Source organism: Dendrobates tinctorius, unplaced genomic scaffold (assembly GCF_039654945.1).
Source record: "Dendrobates tinctorius isolate UK_male_01 unplaced genomic scaffold, ASM3965494v1 ptg000214l, whole genome shotgun sequence".
Taxonomy (NCBI): domain Eukaryota; kingdom Metazoa; phylum Chordata; class Amphibia; order Anura; family Dendrobatidae; genus Dendrobates; species Dendrobates tinctorius.
Genome location: NW_027361881.1, coordinates 3,131,830 through 3,157,107, shown reverse-complemented (window position 1 = coordinate 3,157,107; position 25,278 = coordinate 3,131,830). Strand labels below are relative to the sequence as shown.

General features: G+C 46.7%; 1 protein-coding gene across 3 annotated transcripts in view; it reads right to left on the bottom strand.

Annotated features, from left to right (window-relative positions):
- Positions 1–25,278, bottom strand: part of BANP (BTG3 associated nuclear protein) — a 520,028-nt gene that overhangs the window by 403,090 nt on the left and 91,660 nt on the right. For all 3 annotated transcript variants that reach the window (XM_073554922.1, XM_073554923.1, XM_073554921.1), the window contains exons 2-4: positions 18,981–19,100; positions 7,416–7,510; positions 5,667–5,863 (exon numbers count right to left, since the gene is read on the bottom strand). In XM_073554922.1, coding sequence (XP_073411023.1) covers positions 5,667–5,863; positions 7,416–7,510; positions 18,981–19,053 — 365 coding nt within the window. In that variant the 5' untranslated portion in view covers positions 19,054–19,100. The remainder of the gene's footprint in view (positions 1–5,666; positions 5,864–7,415; positions 7,511–18,980; positions 19,101–25,278) is intronic.

Here is a 25,278-nt window from a genome sequence, read left to right as displayed (position 1 = left end):
AATTGAACTGATCGTGTTTTATCTAGAGTGGACTAGAGCTGTTATTCGGACACCACCACCCATCATCTCCAAGCACTGAGCAGCTAACGGAGCAGACGCCATCGCTCATCACACCTGCACATTCATAGCCAAGTCACAGCCCGAACCTAAGACGTGTAAGCCATATCAACATCTCTATGGATAGTCAGGGAGCGCGGACGTCCAGCAGATTAAGGTCCGGCTCTTTCTAAAGTCTGACAACTGCTAAAATCTGCAAGAATCAGGAGAGTCGAGCATTTTGCTGGCCTGTGCTGTTGGCTCGGACCCAGCAGAAAGTGGCTTTTTCGGTAAAACGAGTTACACTCAACCAATTTCTCCTCTTATGAGTTTTATTAGAGCTGAACGCATCTTTAAGTAAAACACATTTTCCCCCTGCGGTTTTATCTCTCGACATCGCTGCCAGATAAATTGTCTACAACACTCGCTCCATGGGAGACAATGCCAGCTGTTCCCGGGGAGGATACGTAGGAGGATAGTCACTGGGTCCATCACTCTCCACTATGGCAAGAGAGCACATTTTCGCTTTATGGGCCCGTCATTATCACTCAGCTCTCAAATAAAAGGACCATGAAAGAAAGGAAAAAAAAAATAGAAAAATGGATTTAATTGTTTACACAATCCTAATAAAGTTTATGGATGGCCTCCGGAGAGAAGAGCGGGAGGCCGGGCCAGGAAAGCGTCATTACATCCATACTGCATAGGTGGAGCCCACATTCTCCAGCGCTGACGTGAGCACCTACGAGTCTGGCGGTCCTCTCACTAGAAGATCCAGCATAGCTGTAATGACTATGGTGGAGGTTAACCTGGAGTCTGAAACAACGCTAACTCCTGCAAGGAGCTGTGGGCCTCACTTTCCACCTATCCATGTTCTGATCCACAGGGAAGTCCCCAGAAGTAGCGTCAACAGATCTGGGGAAGCAAAGGACCAGTGAACATCAGGTTCAATATCAGTAGGTCAAGACCAGGCTGAGTACACTAATGGTCAGGTTCAGGCTCCATCAGGCCAATTAGGTCACGCACAGAAGTGGATAACCAAGCAAAGAAGATTAAAGCCTCTCTTCTTCATAGTAACAGGAGAAATCACATAAAAAAAAAAACTGTATTCAAATTTGGAAATGCCCCCCAAAGCCCTGTTGGGGGGCAGAATATGTAAAATGAAAGAGGCAAAAAAATAAATAAAATAAAAATAAATAAATAAAAAAGAGCTGCTGCCAGTCTGAATCACTGTTACTAGGCCTACCCCTGTAGGGGAAAAATAACTAGAAAAAAATAATTCTTAAAAGGTATCAGAAAATATACCGTATACTTGAAAAAAATGCAAAAATGATTTGACTATTCATACGGGAATATATTTTTTAGAGCTCTTAAAATTGCATGTATGAAAAATCCCCAAAATCTGCCTTGTTATGAAGTGGGAAAATGGCCCAAAGTGGAAGTGGTTAAGGTCCAGGACTAGCGACACCACATGTTGTGGATCTTTATGGCGCACTTTCATCATCGTGACACCTAACAAACCTCTCGCAATGTGTCTTATGCAGCGACTCCTCGATATATAGCACGGTGACAGCTGTGCGGGTAATTGGGGATGGGAAAGTCTTGTGAAAATTGTTCACAAAACAATAATGGCATTTTGTTGGTCGGCTGTAAAGCTCAGAAAACATTACTTGCTCCTATCACACAATGAACTAAACTAGGGGAAGAGAAACAGACGAGGGTGTAAATAAGCTACAATTAACCATGGCACAATTAAACGTCGCGGTTTAATGACGTCGGAAGCTTTCACAGCGCCCTTAGTGACCGCCGTGACCTGAATTTGACTCTTATTTTCTTTTCTGTGGTCACGTGCAATGCACGATCTTCTAGATGAGCAATAACCATAACCAGGCAGCAAGGACTGATCCTATGGAAAATAGTTGCCAGTAGTGAAGCATAGCCGACATCCAGGAAAAATAAATGAATAAATTATTATTTCATCCCATTTCCCAGCAGATCCCGGGGCTGATGTCTTTCTGCTCATAAAATGAAAAAATGCTTCAAGTGTCTGGCTCTGCTGATACTCAGACTTGTAAAACTTCAGAAGAACGGCTCTCAAACAGATCCACATCAGTGTGCGAGTAGCCGACCTGCCAATTACATAGATGATGGAACGGGCAGCGGCTAACTCCCAGTCTAGGAACGAAAGCTCGTGAGAATGAGGATCATACACTCAACCACTTTGCCAAAGATATATATATATGGGAAAAGCACCACCTGGATTCAACATGGCGTCCTCATGGGTAAATGCACAAGGCAGGTTGGATGCCACGATCTGCAGGGCTCAGCTGTGGCTTAAGCATTTTTCCTTCAGGGCGATGATTCACTCTGATTCACATCAAAATTAAACAAGAAAATAATTGCACATCTGCAATCCGGATACAATGTATTGAGAGTATCAGCTAACCGGGAGCTACAAATTGGCAGGATCTAAATTTGCATCTGAAGCTTACATCAAAACCCAGCTGACGCTACACAATGACGGCTGCAAAAACCCAATTCCCAGAGCTGCTGCTCACCTGCCCGGGAGCATTACATATTGTCATACGCTTTTTTTGGTATTAGAGGAGTTATTAGTAAAGCATTTCACTTACAAATCGTGTTTGGATTTTTTTATTATTATTATTTTGTTAGCTGACATACAAGCTGAATTTACAAAATGCCCTGAGGAGGCGAACAAGCTGGGGCCAAATCCAAGACTAAATCTCTCCCCTGACACGTACAGGAAGGGAGGGGTGCGCTGGAAACGAATGCACAGATACAGAATCAGAGATGGCAGGAAATGATTATACGTCCGGTTACATTATTATTTAATACAATGTACCATATGGATCGGATATTCCAATCTTCAGTAGTATGTACGGCCGAGTAACTCGGCACAAGCAAAAACAACTGTACCTAAAAATGGCGGCTTTGCCATTTAAATTATTTGTAAAAGATCCAGACCGGAATGAGGAGCCGATTTGGCACGAAAATCTGCCAGGGTGACCTGGTTTTGTGTCCTATTATTTTTCTAGTTGGGGCACACAATGTCATAGGAAGGAGGCGATATGTGCTCCTCTTACATCATCTCTGTTCTTATTTTTGGAAGTGCCCAGTGTAGCTGCCGACCAGCGTGTGGCCCCGTACATGAGGTCTAATGTGACCACTGGGAAAGTTTGGATGATTATTTTGGGAGGAGAGGCCGTTTTCTCTCTTAGGCTGCGTTCACACCTTGCATTTTTTTTGCGGCGGTTTTTAACGCGAGATTTTGCCGCGAAAACGCAAACATACAGCATCCCATGCAATCATATGGGATTCCGCCATGCTGAATTATGCAATCATATGGGATTCCGCAGCATGCTCATTAATTTTGGGGAATCGCGGCGATCCCGCACCCATAGGAATGCATTGTTCTGCTTACTTTCCGCATGTGGCTGTGCCCACCATGGGAAAAGTAAACAGAACATTTGCGGATGGTACCCACGGTCCGAATTAGAGGAGACTCTCCTCCAGGCTCTGGGTACCATATCCCTGTAAAAAATAGAATTAAAATAAAAAAATCGTCATATTCTCACCTTCCGATGTCCCATGCAGCGTCCCCAGGCTTCAGCGATCCTGTTCCCAGTGATGAATTGCGGCAATGACCTTTGATAACGTTGCGGTCTCGCAACACCGTAGCGGTCTCGCAAGACCGCAACGTCATCAAAGGTCACTGGCACAATGCATCAATGGGAACGGGACCTGCCGGCAGCATCGCGATGATCGAGGACGCTGCGCGGGACGTCGGAAGGTGATAATATGACAATTTTTTATTATTTTTTATTATTTTTAACATTAGATCTTTTTACTACTGATGCTGCATTGGCTGCCTCAATAGTAAAAAGTTGGTCACACTCGTCAAACAGTGTTTGACGAGTGTTACCAACCTGTCAATCAGTTCTCCAAGCGATGTTACAGATCGCTTGGAAAACGCTAGCATTCTGCAAGCTAATGACGCTTGCAAATCGCTCGTTTTTCCATAGGAAAATCACGGGAATTTAAAACGTGGTTTTCCGCGGAATGGAATTCCGGAATTCCCGCGGTAACTTCCGCGGGAGTTCTGCAACGTGTGCACATAGCCTTATACCTCTCTAATAAGGCTGCACGTGTCTGACACGCAGGCGATTTCGACGTCTTTGTCGAGGATCCCTCCTGCATTATTATTAAAGGCTGATCTCGTGAAGTGATAGAAGAGGCCTCTCTGTACTTAGAGGACTTTGCCTGTAAGGCAAAGAATTAACGCGAACAGTAAATACAGGTAATGATCGTCTCTTTACTGGACAAAGTCGGGACATGAACGGGTATTTATAACAAAAAATAATATGTGAAGTGACTATGGACTTACAAGAATACCAGCATGACTGAGGACAATTGGTTTATGTACATAGATTTCTGTACGGACCCTTAGGGGAAACTAGCAGCGCGAGTTACAGTAATTTGGCTTTGGAGGCTTAATCTTTCATGAAGGAACACATTGAACGCTCCTTTTGCCTTAGATCAAGACAAAGGCCGTTTTATCACTTGATTTTCTCCTGGTCTTTTTAGCATGTCATATTTAACATTAAAGCATAAAGATAGTATTTCGTTAGAAAGACCAGGCTTAACATACCGGTTAATTAAGGGTTACTCCTATATCCATTGAGGAGTATAACTGGAAAGTGTCTCTAACAGCAGGCGCTTTTGTCATTTACTAGTTATAAAAATTGCCCCGCCAATTTCCAATATTGCCAAATTTCTCTTTTTACAGGTTGATATTAAGGGGTCAGTCAGTGGTGGGCGAACACGTGTAGTGTGCACAAGCGCCTTTCTATTAGCTGGTACGCATCGCGCTGGAGCTGTCGTGATCGCTCAAGAGTCTCTGCTAGCTCCCGATCTCCGTATGTATCAGCACACTGGTCTTTATATACTGGACAGTCTGCTGTGACTCCCTACATTGAGGGGCACAGTATATACAATTTCAATTGTTTTCTTTTTAACAATAGCTATCAATAGCCACCGTATGTCACTGTGCTCCCATATTGTGGAATACATTCGGTACGTATCTGGGAATACTCCCATTCATATTGAAGCATAAAATGAAATGTGAACAGCACCTTAAATTTTTGTTTTTTTTTCCCTGAAATTTCCCACTAGACGATTATGTCCCATATGACAATTTCCTTACAGGTGAATGATGTGCTATAGACATAGATAAGAGCAATCTCAAACTATAAGCCGCACGCAAAAACAGTATTTTGGGATTGGTACGGATAGACGTTTCCCGTTTAAAGAACGTTTCCTAGAGAAATATTTAATGTTTCATTTTCAGCCAAGTCACACACGGTTTCAATTACACTTTTGTGTGGTGCTGTAAAATGTGTAGGCGTACCAGGCAAGCTTAGGAGAATAAGAACCAACAATAAGAGTTATATATGGTTCATATCCAAAATGTCACCTACTAAGGGGGAAAATAGTCCAGAGCGAGTGAGTCTATAAGATGGTATACGATGACACATGGATCCTGCGAGCTCTGGCCTCGCTAGGTATAACTTATCGAATAAGACACTTTTACAGACTCTTAGCGGTTTTCCTACCATCGGACTTTGTTCCACGTCTGAGTGGCTCCGAGAGGCGACCCGGCCACCATGGGCACTTGGATTGGGGTGGGCTGTTTGTTCATCAGGTCCAGCTTCTCCTCTAAGGACTTACAAGTCGCCTCAAGAACTTGCAGCTTGGACTCGATGCTGTCCAGTCGCAGGCAGATCGTTTGGTTGATGGAGAACAGAAAGGACTGGAAAGGAAAAAAAAAAAAAGAGCAAAATCAGAATATAAGCTTGGATGGGGTGAGAAGGCAATGTCTGCAAAAGAGTGAGGGCAATTTTCTCTAAGGAATGGCTGTGTCAAGAGTATCATTTGGAGAAATCGCCTTAATGTGGTTATAAAGCAGAGACGTCACAGCTCAGGGTATGAAGGACTCGGAGCAAACACGTCCTGTCGCTTTTTTGGACTTTCGGAAGAAGCGTTGAGGTTGTCACGGCTTTGGGAGTAAAGAAATTAATCGCTCCCGGTCACTGCAGACTGTAATATCTCAGTTTAGCAGATTGCCAAAAATTTCGCCCAAAACTACAGCTGGATCTCTATCAGTGACCTAATAGTACAGCAGAGTTATGGATCTCTCTGTACGTATCCCTCATGGCCTCCCAGCTCACTTTACTGACCTTTCGCAGAACGTAAGGTTTACAACATAGGAACTGAAGGTTTTAATGCCTAGATTAGGAATATTTACAAGTGTAAGTCATAGTATACTTCCTGCAATGCCGTAAAAATCAAAACCTATATTGAAATATTCCCTATATAATCCAGGCGTCTAATTTTCAGAAATATAGGCTGTTCTGAGATTAAGCTGGGGCATAATTCACTTTCATTTTTTTTCACGGACTTGCTGACAGAAAAATGTAGGTAAAGAAAGGAATTTCATCTCTGACCTCGCACAGAAACCACTTGCATTAGAAAGGTAATTCCAAGGCATAAACCTCCGTAAAATAGCATGTTTGCCATCTAGTGGCCAAAAGTGGGAAGAGGCAAGTAAAACCATACTTCTAATGTAAAGAGTAAGGTTGTAGGTAAGGCACATCCATGAATCGAGGTCTGAGTATGGACCGGGATGCACAGACTGGCCCGCAGGTCTCCTCACCTTATCAGGGGACCTGCGGCCAATCTGTACATGGAGGTCCGTCCTCGCCCTGCCTAACAACTCCAATCCTATGAGATGCTAATCAATGGAATTGGTCTGATTGCCATATCTGGAGTCAGGAAATTATTTTTCTCCATAATATTGGGCAATTAGCATCTGCATCATGGGAGGTTTGTTTTTCATTCTTTTGGATCAAAATGTTAGATTATTGGTTGTACTTGTGTCTTCAACCTGAAGCCAGAAAAAAAAATGACAGGGATACATCATTAAAGACCATAATTAAAAAAGACAAATGTTTCTTGAATCGCAGGCCACCCGTCTGCAGAAATGTAGCATTACGTGGCTATAAAAATAAATGGCCGTCCCGAGTAATAGATGCAGAGACGTCTGTACATATACTCATTTTATGACTCTATAAAGGTACTTCCTTTTGAACGGTTCATATCTGAGAAGGTGATATTCATCAATCTGTGCCGGCCACAGGAAAGTAGGGCTCCTCCATAACCCCCATTCACGACAATAGGTAGGGCAGACCACCCAAGTGTTTCTGGAGTCCCGCATTCCTGGAGCCGACGTGGAGAGATAGTTATCACTGTCTGGGCCATACAGCACAGTGTAAGGGAAGGGAAGATATGATGAATACTAGAACCTTTATGGATGGATCCTGACAGTCGATTTCTATGCGCTGTCGTTTCAGGGAAGGTGACAGGTCGTCCTCCGTGACTTCATGATTCTCTAGAACAACTGTTAAAAAAAAATAAATAAAGGAATAAATCAGAAAATGAAATGGTTATCAGGACAGAAGTATGTTATGCAGGACAGGGAGCGGGTCAGTTGGCAGGCTGCCGGCAGCGTCCACCCTGTGACCCCGTGTCCTGAGGCAGCTTGTAAACACACGCCGTGTCTGACAGATGACACACAACGGGTGGGGTGATGGCGTGCAATAAGACATTCTTCTGGCTGTAGACGAGGCCGATCCTGTGCGCCATGACAGATCAATGAGTAAACAGTATACAAAACCTAGAAAGAATAAATGATTCTTGCAAGCATCTGCTCAAAATCTAAGCGTCTGTTTCCCTCAAGCGACCGCACATCTGGCCCCCGGCCACCGAGCGAGTATACAAGTGAAGACACAGCGATCAGACAGCGGCTGACATGAATGTATCAGCAGACAGTTCACAGACATCAGCGCTTATAGACATGAACCCTACGCATTCTGAAGGAATTCCATCTCATCTACCGTATTTTTCGGACTATAAGACGGACTTTTAGGAAAATGGGTGGTGCGTCTTATAGTCCGGCGGTACCGCCTCTGGCTGTGGTGAGGAGGTGGAGTGGTGGTATCGGAGGAGCAGCGGGTCACAGAGCCAGGAGCCAGCGGCTGCAGCTAACTCCTGTGCCCGCTGCTAAAGAGGGAATGAATATTCACAGCATTCCACGCCCATGTGCGTGGACGGCAATGAATATTCATTTCTTTTTGGCATGCTGGTATGATTGGCCCCATGAAGAGAAAATCCAGCTCAACGATGAAGTGAAAAAACAATTTTTTATTCACTCAGATTTTTGCAAAAATAGAGGATAAAATTCAGCATAGTACGGACAAAAAGATGCGTTATCAACGCGTTTCAGGTGTGACGGCACCCTTAATCATAACATATCCTCTATTTTTGCAAAAATCTGAGTGAACGAAGAATTGTTTTATCATTTCATCGTTGGGCTGGATACTGTCTTCATTGGAATTCTATAAGCCAAGACACGGCAGTTCCATGCTCCGATCCTCATGATGTCCTGATCGGTGAGCTGGATTGTTTTATATTTATGATTGGCCCCATCCCTATTCTGGAATGATTGGCCCCAACCCAATCCTTGTATGCATAACCCCATCCTTATCCTGGTATGATTGACCCTATCCTTATCCTGGTATGATTGGCCCCATCCTTATCCTGGTATGATTGGCCCCATCCCAGTCCTGGTATGATTGGCCCCATCCTTATCCTGGTATGACTGGCCCCATCCTTATCCTGGTATGATTGGCCCCATCCTTACCCTGGTATGATTGGCCCCATCCTTACCCTGGTATGATTGGCCCCATCCTTATCCTGGTATGATTGGCCCCATCCTTATCCTGGTATGATTGGTCCCATCCTTATCCTGGTATGATTGGTCCCATCCTTATCCTGGTATGACTGGCCCCATCCTTATCCTGGTATGATTGGCCCCATCCTTATCCTGGTATGATTGACCCCATCCTTATCCTGGTATGATTGGCCCCATCCTTATCCTGGTATGCATGGTCCCATCAAGGTCTTGGTATGCATGGCCCCATCCTTATCCTGGTATGATTGGACCCATCCTCATCCTGGTATGACTGGCCCCATCCTTATCCTGGTATGATTGGTCCCAGACTTATCCTCGTATACATGGCCCCATCTTTATCCTCGTATGCATGGCCCCATCCTTATCCTGGTATGATTAGCCCCATCCCAGTGAAGGTATGCATGGCCCCATCCTTATCCTGGTATGATTAGCCCCATCCCAGTCCAGGTATGCAGGGTCCCATCCTTATCCTGGTAAGATTAGCCCCATCCCAGTCCAGGTATGCATGGCCCCATCCTTATTCTTGTATGCATGGCCCCATCCTTATCCTGCTATGATTAGCCCCATCAGAAAAGATTAAAAAAAAAACAGCAATTAGACCTACCGGTAATTGTGTTTCCAGGAATCCATCCTGACAGCACATTGGAGGAGGACGTCCTTCTCATCCGCAGTGGGACAGGAAACCACGAGACTTCAAAAGGATCCTCCCCCTATCATCCCTCAGTGATCTCACAAAGTAACACATCTGGATGGATGCAAATATAGTCTTTATTTAAACCAACATTCTTCATACACATGTTACATCACAGTTGTATGGAAAGTATTATCGGGAGGGATCTAACAGCGCTGTCAGGATGGATTCCTGGAAACACAATTACCGGTAGGTCTAATTACCGTTTTCCAGGTCACCACCTGACAGCACATTGGAGTAGTACCAAAGTATATTGGTCCTAGGGCGGGACCACTGCGTGGAGTACCTTTCTCCCAAAAGCAAGCTGTGTGGATGCTATGTCTAGTTTATAGTGCTTGGAGAAAGTACTAAGACTGGTCTAAGACGCTGCCCTACAGATCTGTTCTGCCGAGGCTCCCCCCCTTTCTGCCCATGAAGCGGCCATGGCCCTGGTTGAGTGGGCTCTAAGGTTCCCCGGGGGAATCTGACCCTTTGCTCTGTAGGCTATGCTAATAGTGGGTGTAATCCACCTTGCTATTGTTGATTTTGACGCCTTCTTCCCCTTGATAGGGCCTCTGTATTGGACGAAGAGGTTGCTATCCTGCCTCCAGGGTCTGTTGCATCCAGATACCCGAGTACAGTTTCCCTTACGTCCAAGTTATGGTAGGTTTTTTCCCTGCTATTCTTGGGAGACTGGAAAAAGGAAGGGAGTACTACTTCCTGGTTCATGTTAGAGTATGAGATAACCTTGGGCAGGAAAGCCGGGTCAAGTCTTAGGACTAAGCGGTCACTAAACACCTGTAAGTAGGGGTCTTGGGTTGATAAGGCCTGCAGTTCTCCTAACCTCTTGGCTGAGGTGACTGCCACTAGAAAAGCTGTTTTGAGAGAGAGATTACCGATATTTATCTCTGCCCCTAGCTGAAATGGCTGTATGCATTGCATAGCGTATTGAGGACTAGGTTAGAGTCCCAGGGTGGTATGCTCTTCCTAATTAGGGGTTTAAGCCTTTTCACTGCTCTCGAGAACCGAGCTTCCCATGGGTGTGATGATAGGGCTGTGTCATAGAACACGCTCAAGGCTGCTATCTGCACTCTCAGAGTGCTGGGTCTAAGGCCCTTTCTGAACCCTTCCTGCAAGAAGTCAAGTATCTTTGGAATGTTGGGCTGGTCAGTTCCGACTGTCGCCTCTCCACAAAAGCTGCAGAACTTTTTCCAGATCTTGTTATATATCGCCGCGGTCACGGTTTTCCTACTGGCTTGTAAGGTAGAAATGACTTCGTCCGATAGACCCCTTGCTCTTAGGACCTGCCGCTCAGGATCCAGGCTGACAACTGGAAAGCCTCCGGTCTTTGATGTAGGACCAGGCCCTGATGGAGGAGGTCTTCTCTTCTTGGCAGGAGAATGGGTTCCTCGTCCGCTAATTTCCTGAGTAGGGGAAACCAACTTCTTCTTGGCCAGTAGGGAACCACCAGTATGACCCTGGCTCTGTCCCCGCAGATTTTTCTGAGGACCCGTGAAATGAGGGCTAGGGGCGGGAAGGCGTACAACAGGCCCCTGCTCCAGGATTGTGATAGAGCATCTATTCCCGCCGGATCTCCCAGGGGGTTCAGGGAGTAGAAGGTCCTGAGTTTTGCGTTCCCTTTGTCCGCGAACAGGTCTATTGTCGGTTGTCCCCAATGGTCGCACAGGCTGCTGAACACTTCGTCGTTGAGCTCCCAGTCTGTTGCGGTTATCCTTTTCCTGCTGAGGAAGTCTGCGATCTGGTTCCGGGAGCCCTCCAGATGCACAGCCGAGATTGAGGGGACCTTCTTCTCTGCCCATGTGAAAATCTGATCCGCTAAGGCCTGAAGTGTTGGGTGTCTTGGTCCGCCCAGGTGACGGTGAAAGGCCACTGTTGTGGTATTGTCTCACATAACTTTGACGTGTTTGTTCTTCACGCGAGACCTGGCGACGAGCAGTACTTTCCAGACTGCATGTAATTCTCTGACGTTGGAGGACCTGTTGCTGTCCTCCGGACTCCATCGCCCCTGGTAGTACCTCCCTGCGACGTGTCCGCCCCAGCCGAATAGACTCGCGTCCGTTGTCACTACAACCTCCGGAGACTGAACCCATGAGACACCCCTCTTTAGGTTTCTCGGAATGGTCCACTACAACAGCGATCTTCTGGCTCGGGGCGGTCAACAGTATCTTGCTGTCCAGTGAGCTCTGCCTTCTGTCCCAGGACGCTAGGACTGTGCATTGTAGGTCGCAGGAGTGGAACTGACTCCATCTGACACAGGAAATGCATGAAGTCATCAGCCCCAGGACTCTCATTGCGTCCCTGATCGATACCCGATTCTTTGAGAATTGCCGGATCTTCTTCGGCATCATGGCCTGCTTTTCGGGTGGTAGATAAGACATTCTTCTTTCTGAGTCTAGTATGACCCCCAAGAATTTTATTCTGGGCTTGGGTATGACATCTGACTTTGACCAATTTATGATCCATCCTAAACTCTGCAGCGTGGAGATCGAGGACTGACAGTCGACCCTGAGCTGGGCTGCCGAATCGGCTATAATTAGGAAGTCGTCTAGATACGGGACCACCGAGATGTTCCGGGCCCTTAGGTAGGCCACTACCTTCTATCATTACCTTTGTGAAGACTCTTGGGGCTGACGCAAGGCCGAAGGGTAGGCAGCGAAACTGATAATGGTAAATCGTGCCGTCCCTTTCGACCACGAACCTGAGGTACTTTTGGTGATCCGGGTGATAGGGACATGATAATACGCGTTTTTTAGATCTAACGTGCACATTACTACCCCTTCCCCAGGAGTGGAATCGTAGATCTTATCAATTCCATTTTGAAGCGTCTGTATGTTACCCATTTGTTTAGGGGCTTGAGGTTTATTATGGTTCTGTTTTCCCCCCCGAGGGTTTTTTTATTGCGAAGAGGCTCCAGTAGTGTCCTCTGCTTTTTTCCTGGGTGGGAACCGGAGTAACCGCTCCCATGTCTAGGAGATCCTGAATGTCCAACCACATGGGGGAAGCTGAACTGAGACGCGAATTGATGACTAAAAACCTGTTTGGGGGCAAGGAGTTGAATTCTATCTTGTACCCCTGAGAGATGACCTGTAGTACCCAGGGGCTGGAGGTAATCTTCTGCCATTCTCCCGTAAACTTGAGCAATCGCCCCCCCTACTATGGTGGCGTCATTTTTTCCGGGAGCTGGACCCAGGGCCGGAAAAGATGTTATCTCTGTTCCTATTTCTACCCTCGCCTCCTTTGGGGTAGCTCCATCAACCCGACTTCCCTTTCCCACTGTAGTCCGTTCTCTGGTTGTAACGGGGTCTATGAAAAGGCTGGTATCTCTTACGCTTCTCTTCAGGGAACCCCTTTTTTTATCTGATGCTTTCTCCAGGATGTCATCGAGCACGGGCCCAAAGACCCTGCAACCCAAGAAGGGAATTGAGCACAGTTTATTTTTTGATTGCATGTCACCCGTCCAACTTTTAAGCCAGATAGCCCTTCTGGCTGTGTTGGACAAGGCCTGGCTCCTGGCCGTGAACCTAACCGATTCTGCCGAGGCGTCGGACAAAAATCCAGTAGCTAACAAGTAAAGGGAGGGACTTCAGGATGGTTTCCCTCGGGGTTCTAACTGACAGATGCTCTTCCAGGTCATCTATCCATAGATGCATGGAGCGTGCTGCCGATATTGTGGCTATATTCGTTTTTATGACCGCTGCTGAGCTTTCCCAGGCCCTTTTTAAGAGCTCGTCTGCTTTCCGATCTAGGGGTTCCTTCAAGCTTGAGGAATCCTCGAACGGAATTGCCGTCTTCTTTGACACCTTTGCTACGGGGATGTCTATCTTGGGGACCTCCTCCCAGACTTTGACCTCTTCAGGGTCAAACGGCAGACGCGTCCTAAAGTCTCTGGGGATAGTTAACCTTTACTCTGCCTCCTCCCATTCCTCCAGTATCATTGCACGTACGTGGGTATTTACTGGGAAGACCATTGAAGTCTGGGAGCGCAATCCTACGAACATTTCGTCCTGAATTGAGAGGGAAGGAGGGGGTTCCTCGATCTGCATAGTCTGCCGCACCGCCCCCAATAGTTCGTCTGTATCCCCAGACGAAAACAGATATTTCCTTCCCCTTTCCAGGTGCTCTCTGATCTCCTCCTCCTCTGCGTCTGACTCTGACAGAATGTCTTCAGATGACGTATCCGACTCCCTCTGTCTTTTCCTAGATAACTGGGGATTCGCCTGCGGGGTCTGGGATGTGGCTAGACCGGATATCGAGGCCTGTACTTCCTCCCTGATTATCGCTCTCATGTTAGACATGAAAGTAGCCTGCTCCTCTCCCACTATACGCTTTGCACGTGTCACAGAGGGTCTTTTGCCACGTGTCCTTTAGCTTCTTAGAGCAAACCGGACACTTCTTATCCTTCCGCTTAGGGTCCTTTCTCTCAGAGGTGGAGGCTCCCCGCTAGAACATATAAAATACGGGCTCTATGGGGTCTATCATTATGGGCTCTGCAGCCACCTCTTCAGAGGTTACTCACGTGAACCTGGCTCTCTGCTCCCATCTCCGTCTTAGCCTGGTACTCCATCTTCCTGGTAATGGTGGAGATCGCTGCTGTCTGTTGGCCACTGTGGAGACACAGACCTGTAAGCGGTGACGGGTCTCCTCCCTGGCCCCCTGGAGCAGAGCCTGTGTACCACCTTGTGCGCTGTTGAACCGTTCCTCCGGACGCCAGCCCACCTCCCCGGTGTGCCTATGCTGCTGTGGTTTTGTGGTGCAGGACGGTCACTGCCAGAAGGCTTAGCGGCCACGCGACCGGAAGTGATGCGTCCCCGGCTGATGACGCGGCCCGTGACCCGCGCCCTGCTCCCGCCGGAAGTAACGCACCCCTTCTGTGTTGCGCGCCCTCCTCGGATGGGGGCGACTGCTGTGGCGCCTTCGGTCTGTGACGCGCGCCTGCTGCTGCGTGCCTCTGTCTCCGGGCATAGCGGCTCCCGAGTTCTCCGGGGCAGGCGGGGGAAGGCGCGGCAACTGTCGGTGGGCCACTTGTGGGCTCAGTGGGCACCCCAGAGGCGGTCTGGCGGTGGTGGCGTCCAGAGTCGAGAGCCCCCCCCGTCAGGAGGAAGCAACCCTGCATCCGGGAGCAGCGCTACACCGGAATAGCTGAGGGACCCTCTGTAGAGTGTCAGCTGCAGATCTCTCCAGGTGGGAAGGGAAAAGGCTGGGCCCCCCGATCCTGACCATCTGCATGGAACAGTCGGATATTCCTCTCATCGTTCCTATCCGAAGTGGGACAGGAAAAACACTGAGGGATGGTAGGGGGAGGATCCTTTTGAACTCTCGTGGCTTCCTGTCCCACTGCGGATGAGAAGGACGTCCTCCTCCAATGTGCTGTCAGGTGGTGACCTGGAAAAATCATTACACTTACCTTCCTCTGCTCCCTCGCTGTGTCCTACTCCGTTGCCACCAGATGCTTAAGGGTATGTTTCCACATGGCATATTTGATGCAAATTGGACGCTGTGTGCAGCCGCAGTGTCCAATCCGCAGCGTCCAGATGTTACAGCATAGAGGATGGGATTTTATGAAATCCCATATCCACTATGCGTACAAAGACGCAGGTGGCAGACCTGTGTATATGCACATGTGGCGCGTCTTCATAGACGGCAGCATGTCTATTTATCTTGCGGAGACGCTCAGTCTCTGCAAGACAAATATCACAGTCCAGTGTATAGGACGTGGTGAATCTGAATGGTTCATAGAACAAAAGGGGCAGCGCTTTGGGCGGGACGTCATGCGCTGTTCACCAGCAGAGCACAGCATTAGGAATACTCACGGGGACTGTTCATCACAGAGAGTAGTGAGTATTCATTGCTTTTCAGTAGCGCGCAGTGTCAGCCACCGGCTTCCTGCTACTGCCGGCGCTCAAGTGTGCCAATACGTAAGATAAATGAATATTCTGAACACCAGGAACGGGATGGGGCCATGCATACCAGGATAAGGACGGGGCCAATCATACCAGGATAAGGATGGGGCCATGCATACCAAGTTAAGGATGGGGACATGCATACCAGGATAGGGATGAGGGCGGTCATTCCTGCCAGGAAAAGGATGAGGGGGACCATTCCTACCAGGACAGGGATGAGGGGGCATGCATACCAGGAAAGGGATAAGGTGGCCATGCATACCAGGAAAGGGATGAGGTGGCCATGCATACCAGGATGGGGATGAGGGGCCATGTGTATCAGGATAGGCATCAGGGGCCATGTGTATCAGGATGGGGATCAGGGGCCATGTGTATCAGGATGGGGATCAGGGGCCATGTGTATCAGGACGGGGATGAGGGGCCATGTGTATCAGGACGGGGATCAGGGGCCATGTGTATTAGGATGGGGATCAGGGGCCATGTGTATCAGGATGGGGATGAGGGGCCATGTGTATCAGGATGGGGATGAGGGGCCATGTGTATCAGGATGGGGATGAGGGGCCATGTGTATCAGGATGGGGATCAGGGGCCATGTGTATCAGGATGGGGATCAGGGGCCATGTGTATCAGGATGGGGATCAGGGGCCGTGTGCATCAGGATGGGGATAAGGGGCCATGTGTATCAGGACGGGAATGAGGGGACCATATTTACCATGATTTACCATCAAGTACAGAATTGACCACATTTTTTGCTTCAGTTTATTTTGTCTCCTAATTTCCTCCTCTAAAACCTATGTGTGTCTTATGGTCCGGTGCGTCTTACAGTCCAAAAAATATGGTACATCTAGCCAACAAACCAGACATTTTTCGCATTTTTATTTTCCTCCCAAAGAAAAAATAAAACTTGACTCAGTCACTTTTATCCCCATTGAACATGAACAATTTGGGTGACCTAGAGCTGCACGTTCATGTTGTAGATGTGGAAGAGCGTTAATAAGGCACCGGATATGGATGGCTGCAATGGAAGCGATGTATACAGTCACGGACGAAAGTGTTGGCACCCTTCAAATTGTTCTAGAAAAAGAAGTATTTCTCCCAGAAAATTATTGCAATTACACATGTTTTGTTATACACAGGTTTATTTCCTATAGGTTTATTGGAACAACGTAAAAAAACCAAGAGGAAAAATGGCAAATTGGACATAATTTCACACAAAACCCCCAAAATGTTCCGGACAAAACTGTTAGCCCCTTTCCAAAGTTGTGGGTAACCAATTTTGTTTCCGGCATGTGATGGTCGTTCACGCTCACCAGTAGCAAGTAACAGGTGTGGGAAATATGAAAATCACACCTGAAACCAGATAAAAAGGGGAGAAGTTGACTCCATCTTTGCATTGTGTGTCTGTGTGTCCCACACTAAGCATGGAGAACAGAAAGAGGAGAAGAGAACTGTCTGAGGACACGAGAACCAAAATTGTTGAACAATATCAGCAAACTCAAGGTTACAAGTCCATCTCCAGAGATCTTTATGTTCCCTTGACACAGTATGCAACCTAATCAAGGCGTTTACAACCCATGACATTGTCGCTAATCTCCCTAGACATGGATGGCAGAGAAAAACTGATGAAAGGTTGCAACGCAGGATAGTCCGGATGGTGGATAAGTCCCCAATCAAGGTCCAAAGAAATCCAAGATGTCCTGCAGGCTCGGGGCATCAGTGTCAGCACAAACTATACCTCAACATGTGAATGAAATGAAACCCTATGGCAGGAGACCCAGAAGGACCTCACTGCTGACACAGAGACATAGAAAAGATAGACTGCAGTTTGCCAAAATGTAAGTAAGCCAAAATCCTTCTGGGAAAGCGTCTTGTAGACAGATAAGACCAAGATAGCGCTTTTTGATAAAGCACATCATTCTATGATTTACTGAAAACGGAATAAAGCCTACAAATAAAAGAACACAGTACCTACAGTCAAGTATGGTGGAGGGTCAAGGATGTTTTGGGGTTGCTTTCTACCTCTGGCACTAGGATCATTTCCTGTGTGCAAAGCATCATAACATCTAAAGATTACCAATGGATTTTGGGTGGCAATGTGGTGCCCAGTGTCAAAAAAGCTGGGTTTGCGTCCAAGGTCAGGGGTCTTCCAGCAGGACAATGACCTTAAACACACTTCGAGAAGCACCCAGAAATGAATAGAAACAAATCGCTGGAGATTTCAGAAGTGGCAGCACGAGTCCGGACCTAAATCCCATTGATCACCTGTGGAGAAATCTTAAAATTGCTGTTGGGAAAAGGCGCCTTCACGTATGAGAGACCTGGAGCAGTTAGCAAAAGTATTGTGGGCCAAAATCCAGGTGAGAGGTGTAAGAAGCAACTGATTACAGTTATTTATTGCAAAGGGTGCGCAACAATATATTAAGTTGAAGGTGCCAACAATTTTGCCCGGACCATTTTTGGGGGTTTGTGTGAAATTTTGTCCAATTTGCCTTTTAGTCTCTTGTTTTTTTTTTTTGTTGTTGTTAAAATAGACACAATGGAAATAAACATGTGTATAACAAAATGTGTGTAATTATAATAAATTTCTGGGAGAAATACTTCATTTTCTGGAATAATTTCAAGGGAGCCTACACTTTTGGCCATGACTGTAAAAAATAAAAATGGAGGTTTCAGAGACAACCAATTAAGGGGCATTTCAGGGAAAAATAAAAGGTTGACCTGGGCACTCAAAGTGGAGACAGAATGTTCTTCCATTACGGTTTTCTAAAATATTTTTTCTTAAACTGCAGAAAATATTAACATTATTATAAAGACACCAACTGTTTCACCTCAACCAAACAAGGTTACCCCCCAAAATGTAGAGGAGAGGACACCTCTCCCTCTTGCAGCGTGCGTCTTCCTACAGCTGCGCGGGCAGATAATGCGGGTTTTGAGATGAAATTGAAATGGCGGCTTGAGAACGAGATAAGGGCCGCCATCGCAAATCTTTAGGACATCTTAAAAGCATGCAGGGAAAGGAGACGAGGCCGTTACATGCTGCGCGGAGCCGCGGTGAAGGCTGCAGTGAGCGATCTGCACTGCAGACAAGTCACTTTAATTAACAAATAAACTGAAAGTGAAAAAAAAAGTCGCTTTAGTGGCTAATAAACATCAGTCTGAACAGCGGTGTATCTCGGTGTTAAATACAAATGTGCTGGCAGCCAGTGCTCAAACCATGTATGAAAAGAAAATTAACCCACGGATGTAGTTTATTTTATATGGAACGAGTACTGAGAACATTCAGGAATAGTAGATGTAGGTACAAGTACTCTTCCTGCCCATATTACATTTCCAAACTTTGAAGTTTTGCCCAAGACATAAATGGACTGAAACCGGAGCGTGGAAGCAGCGCTCGGCTCCTTCTACAGCTCCTGCACCAGCAATTTATTACATTTCATCCACACAGGGCGTACAGAATCAACAGAAAACAATCGACAAATATTGGACATCTGTGTGAATGTTCCCTTAATCAGACATAATAACCCACCGGGGTGATGATCAGCTTGCAAGTCTTCTACCGCTATCTGGACCACGTCCGCCAGGTCCTGTCCCGACATCATTTATGAATCGCTCTTTGCTGTAACACAGCGCAACCTTCCCGTTGATTCTGTGAGAACAGAAAAAAATACAAATAAGTTCTAGAATATTTCATTTACACCAAATCAAACATCCAGGAATATTCACTATACAGAACGGTAAAAAACCCACGTTGTGTTCTATGGTCACATGTACACGACGATTCATCCCCGAGTGACAGATGACAATATCGTGATAATATATGAAATCGTAATTTGCACTTATTATGTGTCCCACTACATACAAAGATGAAGGCACATAATACACTTATGTATGGGGGAGAGGAATCCTTGAAGTCTTCTATAAAGTTTGCATGCTGCAATGATTGTGCACGTGCTACCAAACAAGCTGTAAACTCCTACACCAGAGCTCAGGGCCGCCATCAGGGCATTACTGCTCTGACTGGCGTATGGGGCCCGGTGGGCAGAGGGGGCCCACATCGGGCCCCGTCTCATCTGCTCACCGGGCCCTAGCGGCAGAGCTCCTTGATGTCATCTCATTAATAAGCCAGACCCGACGGCTGCACAGATTTTCGCCTGCTTTTACGTGACCTCTATTTGGCCATAAAGTGGCACTGCGATAAATCATAGGGAGATGCTCTCTAGCACCTATCCTATGTACATGAAGACATGGCCGACAGCGCTCTCCAGACTCCCCCAAATACGCTCAGTGGATGGCGGTCTCTTACGCACCTTGGGCTCGGGGTGAAGCCCTAATGTGCCTTTAGTGGCCAATGTTTTTATACCATAATGATTCTTGTAAAAGGCAAGAACCTTGCGGTCCACTGGTGCAAGTCTTCAGGATACTGATCACGCCATCGATACCGCCTCTTTGCGGTACATTTATAAGTACATCTTAGACTCGGGGCAATGTGCTCGGTATATGTCGCCGCTACGTGTATTATTATCCGGCTCCTTATATTTACCCGATAAAATGATTTTTGCTAACACAAACTCCAGGCCAATTGGTTACTGGCAACAGCGAGCGAGCGGTTTCCAGGACACGGGATTCAGCCGTCTTACACTGGCAAGAAAAATAAGAAACTGGAACCGGGAGATAATGCAAAAGAACGAGGAGAACTGGCTCGGAGTTCCTCGTCTGTGAAGAGAGATTACCCGCACTCTGCTGGGGCGCACTCACTGATTCCCAAACAGCTGTCTAGCACACGAAACCAAGCGCCAAAACCTCAGCCAGGGCTGAACCAACAACGGCTTTCTTACTCATATAAAACGGTACAATCTGTTATTTTCCACAGACCTCAAAACTAAGAACAGCTAAAGCCTGTCCTCCGATACGAGAAAACAATAATTAATTTAATTCTCTGGAATCCAGACAGGACAGAAATGCATTTTTGATGGATGTCAGCAAAGAGTAATTGTGCTTTCAAGTAACTTTTCAGAAAAAGTGGTCACGTGTACATGAGGGATAACACTATTTCTGGCCATTATATCTCTTGTATCCTGCATTTTTCCCCAATTTTCACCCATATGTTTTATTTGCATTTGACTCTGAGCTAGTGGGAAGAGACCAGCTGCTATGATGTCTCCCATGAGAGATTTATGTTCTTAGTTCCTTAGCAGCATAGAAGCCATTATACGGCAGTACTGTGCTGTGTAGATGCGAATCCAGTTCTGGGGAGAGGTAAAGACTTGTTAGAAAGCTAAGCATGATCTTTCTGTGTCTCTCTATGTTTTCTTCATCCTTCTCTCCTCTCTATACACTATAATAAGGCTGTGCTAGCAGAGGTAAGATGGAGTTGCACTGTTTTATCAGAGTGCATGATGGCTTCGGGCATAGTGACTCATAAGTGGAGAAAGAAGCAGGATTCACTGATAAGATTTTCTTATGTACTATTGATTTATGCAAAGTTTGATAAAACTGCAGTTCCTGTTTAATGGCACATCCCTTCTGGATGGTGACATTTATCAAGACCGAATACTTTCCATTCCCAGGTCCATTTCATGAGGCACCACCTCTGTATTTCTACATAACGTCATTAATTACCCAATTCCAAAGATTGCTTTTTTGGCTGATAAATCACTACCCCACTTAACGCCAGATCCCACAGCTTAAAGTGCTGCCACATTTATCACATAATCGTATTTGAGGCAGATCAAAGAGGCGATCACTGTACAACTTGATGAAATATCAGCGCCAGAGTGATAACAGGTGCATCAGGTACCCCAGCGTGTCATGGCCGGCCATGCTACTCCTATTTGCTTTACAGAAAGCAGCCTGGCCCCGTAGAAATTCTCTTGACTTACTCAATGGAGCTGTGTAAGACGGACACTGTCCAGATAGCACTCGCACAACGTTACTTAACTGGAAACAGACGCGGAGACAGAATCTTTTTTTGTTATTTTATTCCACATTAGGGATTAATTTAACAGAAAAAAAAAATCCTGCCATAATAAATGCAACAAGTAATAGATTTCACTAACGCTGTCCTATAAATCAGCGGACATCAAAAGCTCTGTGGAAAGTCTGAGCTTGTGCATCGCGTAGGGCCAGAAAAACACACAAATGCCCCCCTCCGACACGGAGCGGCGAGCCAATCAAGCCAGAGGATTTACTATGATGTGCAGGAAAATACAAAGTGGTCGGGATATTTCTGCTGGGAGTTTAGTAGATCAGAAGCTATATAGTGATGTTTATGGAATATCACCAGGAAGCAAAAAAAACTCTGATCCATTAAGCTGCGCGGTCGTCCGATGCAGAGGCCCCTTAATTAATGATCAGGTAGAGTTTTCTCAGTGTTCTATCAGGAGGAGGCAGATGTGGTTATACCGGCGGTGGCATCATCTCCATCCTCTATGCTGAGCGTAGGGTGATCACAAAGCTGGAGCCTGGAGAGCTGAGCCAGGCTGGGGTCACACCACCATTTACTCTCCATCCAAGAAAACCAGCAGTATCATTCTAATCCGACTCTGATCAGAGTGGTAGAGGAAAAAAAAGGGATCTCTACTTTCTCCATTAAAATCGGACAGCACTCACATGTCATCTGAGTGCAGTCCGATTTTTCCCACGGACCTATAGAGTTGGATGGGCGAGCGTCATACAAGTCTCGGAGGCAAAATGTGCATACTGCGATCTTCTTTCCTCGGACTGAGGAAAAATCTGGCCATGTGCACAGGCTCATAGAATAACATAGTTGAGTGGTATCTGTTGAAACCATGGACAGCACTCATCTGATTTATATGGCCGTTTGCACGAGACCTAAGGGTAAGGCCAGGCGTGGTGCTTGTGTCGTGCCCGAGAACGTCAGCGGCCTTTCGGGTTCTCTGTTGTGCGATGCGAACCCGAACCTACTGGAGCCCTGATCTAACATATGGTATTAACTGTTTCACTGCCCTTCACTGGGATCCTAAAATGAACCCATTCCTTGCCCCTCACTAACAAAGACTCAAAAATTAACCCTGGCATTGCCCTGGTCCAATCAGGATTCTCTTCACTGTCCTTCCTAAAATACTATATATATATATAGCCAAAAATAGATTTAAAAAAATTGGAAATATAAAGAAAGGTCTTCCATTTCCTGCTTAATCCACTCCTGGCTGCAATGGCAATTCTACAAAAAAAAAAAAATGATGTGTGAAACCCCCTTATAATAATAATCCAAAAATATATGATAATCTGCCAGGAAATATCCAGATTGTTTTTGGCAAAAGTAATTAGACTCACCTCTTGTTAAATGGCAGCACAACGCTGTGCAGAGCTCGGCTACTTACTGCTATCAGAAGCCCCAGAGACCTTTCAATAAAAGGAATGAAGAAAAAAAAAAATGGCAGCGGATAAGAGGGTTCACAGAGTGACAGAGGCAACAACGCACATAAACCATCCGCACGATTCGTGTGATATAAAATATATATATCAGGTTTTAAATTAAGTGTTCAGAGCATTATATGGGGTGTAATTTTTTTGGAAAAGTGAAATGATAATAATAAAGATTCCAAACCAAACTCTGTGCAGCCTTTCACCCATTTGCTGGATGCACACAGTGCTATGCTCCTGGTACTCATCAAAGACGGCCATGATGTCATACGAAGAATTAGTGGGAAGCACAGAAAAGAAACAAAAAAAATGGCTTACAATTCAAAGGGCCTCTCAGGAAGAAATGACTTGGGTCGTTTAAAGGATTTGGGAATTTTACCTATGCAATGTTTTGTGGAAATCACTAGCAAATGTTTAGTTACAGAGGGAGTCTTTGTTGCCAAACTTCACAAACATTATGTAATAGAGCAAAAGGTATCAGGGAAGGACAGCAGCTACAGCGCCATCTAGTGGGAGAAACAGAGAGTCACACCCCAGGTTTTTTCCCCCATTGTTACTGTTGTTTCTGGCTTCAGTGCTCTCACTTGGATGTTTCTGTACCTTGTTGTATTGGTGCCCAGAAGAGATGAGATTCAATCTCAGGAAATCACGAGGATTTTAAAGGAAAACTTGATTCACAGCAAAATTAATCAATGTGAGTTGAATGCCCCTCATTAAGCTCTGGGGTCTTCTCCTGCCCCTTGAGTGAAGGCTAGATATAAAGAATACTCACCTATCACATCGGCCCACAGCCGGCCATCCTTTCCTCAACCTCTTTTGGCCACTTCGCTCCAGGCTGTGGCTTCTAATGCACCGGACCCTCAGGTGTCATAGGGTGCAGGGACGTAGGAACAAACAGCATGGAGTGAAGCGGCCAAAGGGGACGTCTGTGACTCAGAAAGGGGAAAATAAGAGCAGCGGAGGTCGGAGGACCTGATAGAGGACTGGGGGGGGCCGCGAGGATTATCCCACTTTGCAAGGAACGAATTTAAAAAAAATAAATCAATCATAATCTGGCGAAAACATATTTTTTGTAAAATACAAATATGATTATTTTTCACCAACATAAATATGCTCATCTCTAGCGCCCGATCCTGGGGTGAAGGTCCCAGCTCTCAGACTGCACCAATGGTTGGACTGTAGCAGCAGCATCAACGCAGGGAAGCGTCTTTACTGCAGTTATTCCCCATTGAGGTCAAAATGGCTTAGCACCAAAAAACACATACGACATCAGGGGGCAATGCAATGTTAGATATACAGGGGGCTGCATGGATGCATTAGGGTTACAGGGGGCTGCACAGATGCAGTGTTAGGTTACAGGGGGCTGCACAGATGCAGTGCTTGGTTACAGGGCCTACACAGATGCAGTGTTAGATTACAGGGGGCTGCACAGATGCAGTGTTAGGTTACAGGGCCTGCACAGATGCAGTGTTAGATTACAGGGGGCTGCACAAATGCAGTGTTAGATTACAGGGGGCTGCACAGATGCAGTGTTAGGTTACAGGGGGCTGCACAGATGCAGTGTTAGGTTACAGGGGGCTGCACAGATGCAGTGTTAGGTTACAGGGGGCTGCACAGATGCAGTGTTAGGTTACAGGGGGCTGCACAGATGCAGTGTTAGGTTACAGGGGGCTGCACAGATGCAGTGTTAGGTTACAGGGGGCTGCACAGATGCAGTGTTAGGTTACAGGGGGCTGCACAGATGCAGTGTTAGGTTACAGGGGGCTGCACAGATGCAGTGTTAGGTTACAGGGGGCTGCACAGATGCAGTGTTAGGTTACAGGGGGCTGCACAGATGCAGTGTTAGGTTACAGGGGGCTGCACAGATGCAGTGTTAGGTTACAGGGGGCTGCACAGATGCAGTGTTAGGTTACAGGGGGCTGCACAGATGCAGTGTTAGGTTACAGGGGGCTGCACAGATGCAGTGTTAGGTTACAGGGGGCTGCACAGATGCAGTGTTAGGTTACAGGGGGCTGCACAGAAGCAGTGTTAGATTACAGGGGGCTGCACAGATGCAGTGTTAGATTACAGGGGGCTGCACAGATGCAGTGTTAGGTTACAGGGGGCTGCACAGATGCAGTGTTAGGTTACAGGGGGCTGCACAGATGCAGTGTTAGGTTACAGGGGGCTGCACAGATGCAGTGTTAGGTTACAGGGGGCTGCACAGATGCAGTGTTAGGTTACAGGGGGCTGCACAGATGCAGTGCTAGGTTACAGGGGGCTGCACAAATGCAGCGCTAGGTTACAGGGGGCTGCACAGATGCAGTGCTAGGTTACAGGGGGCTGCACAGATGCAGCGCTAGGTTACAGGGGGCTGCACAGATGCAGCGCTAGGTTACAGGGGGCTGCACAGATGCAGCGCTAGGTTGCAGGGGGCTGCACAGATGCAGCGCTAGGTT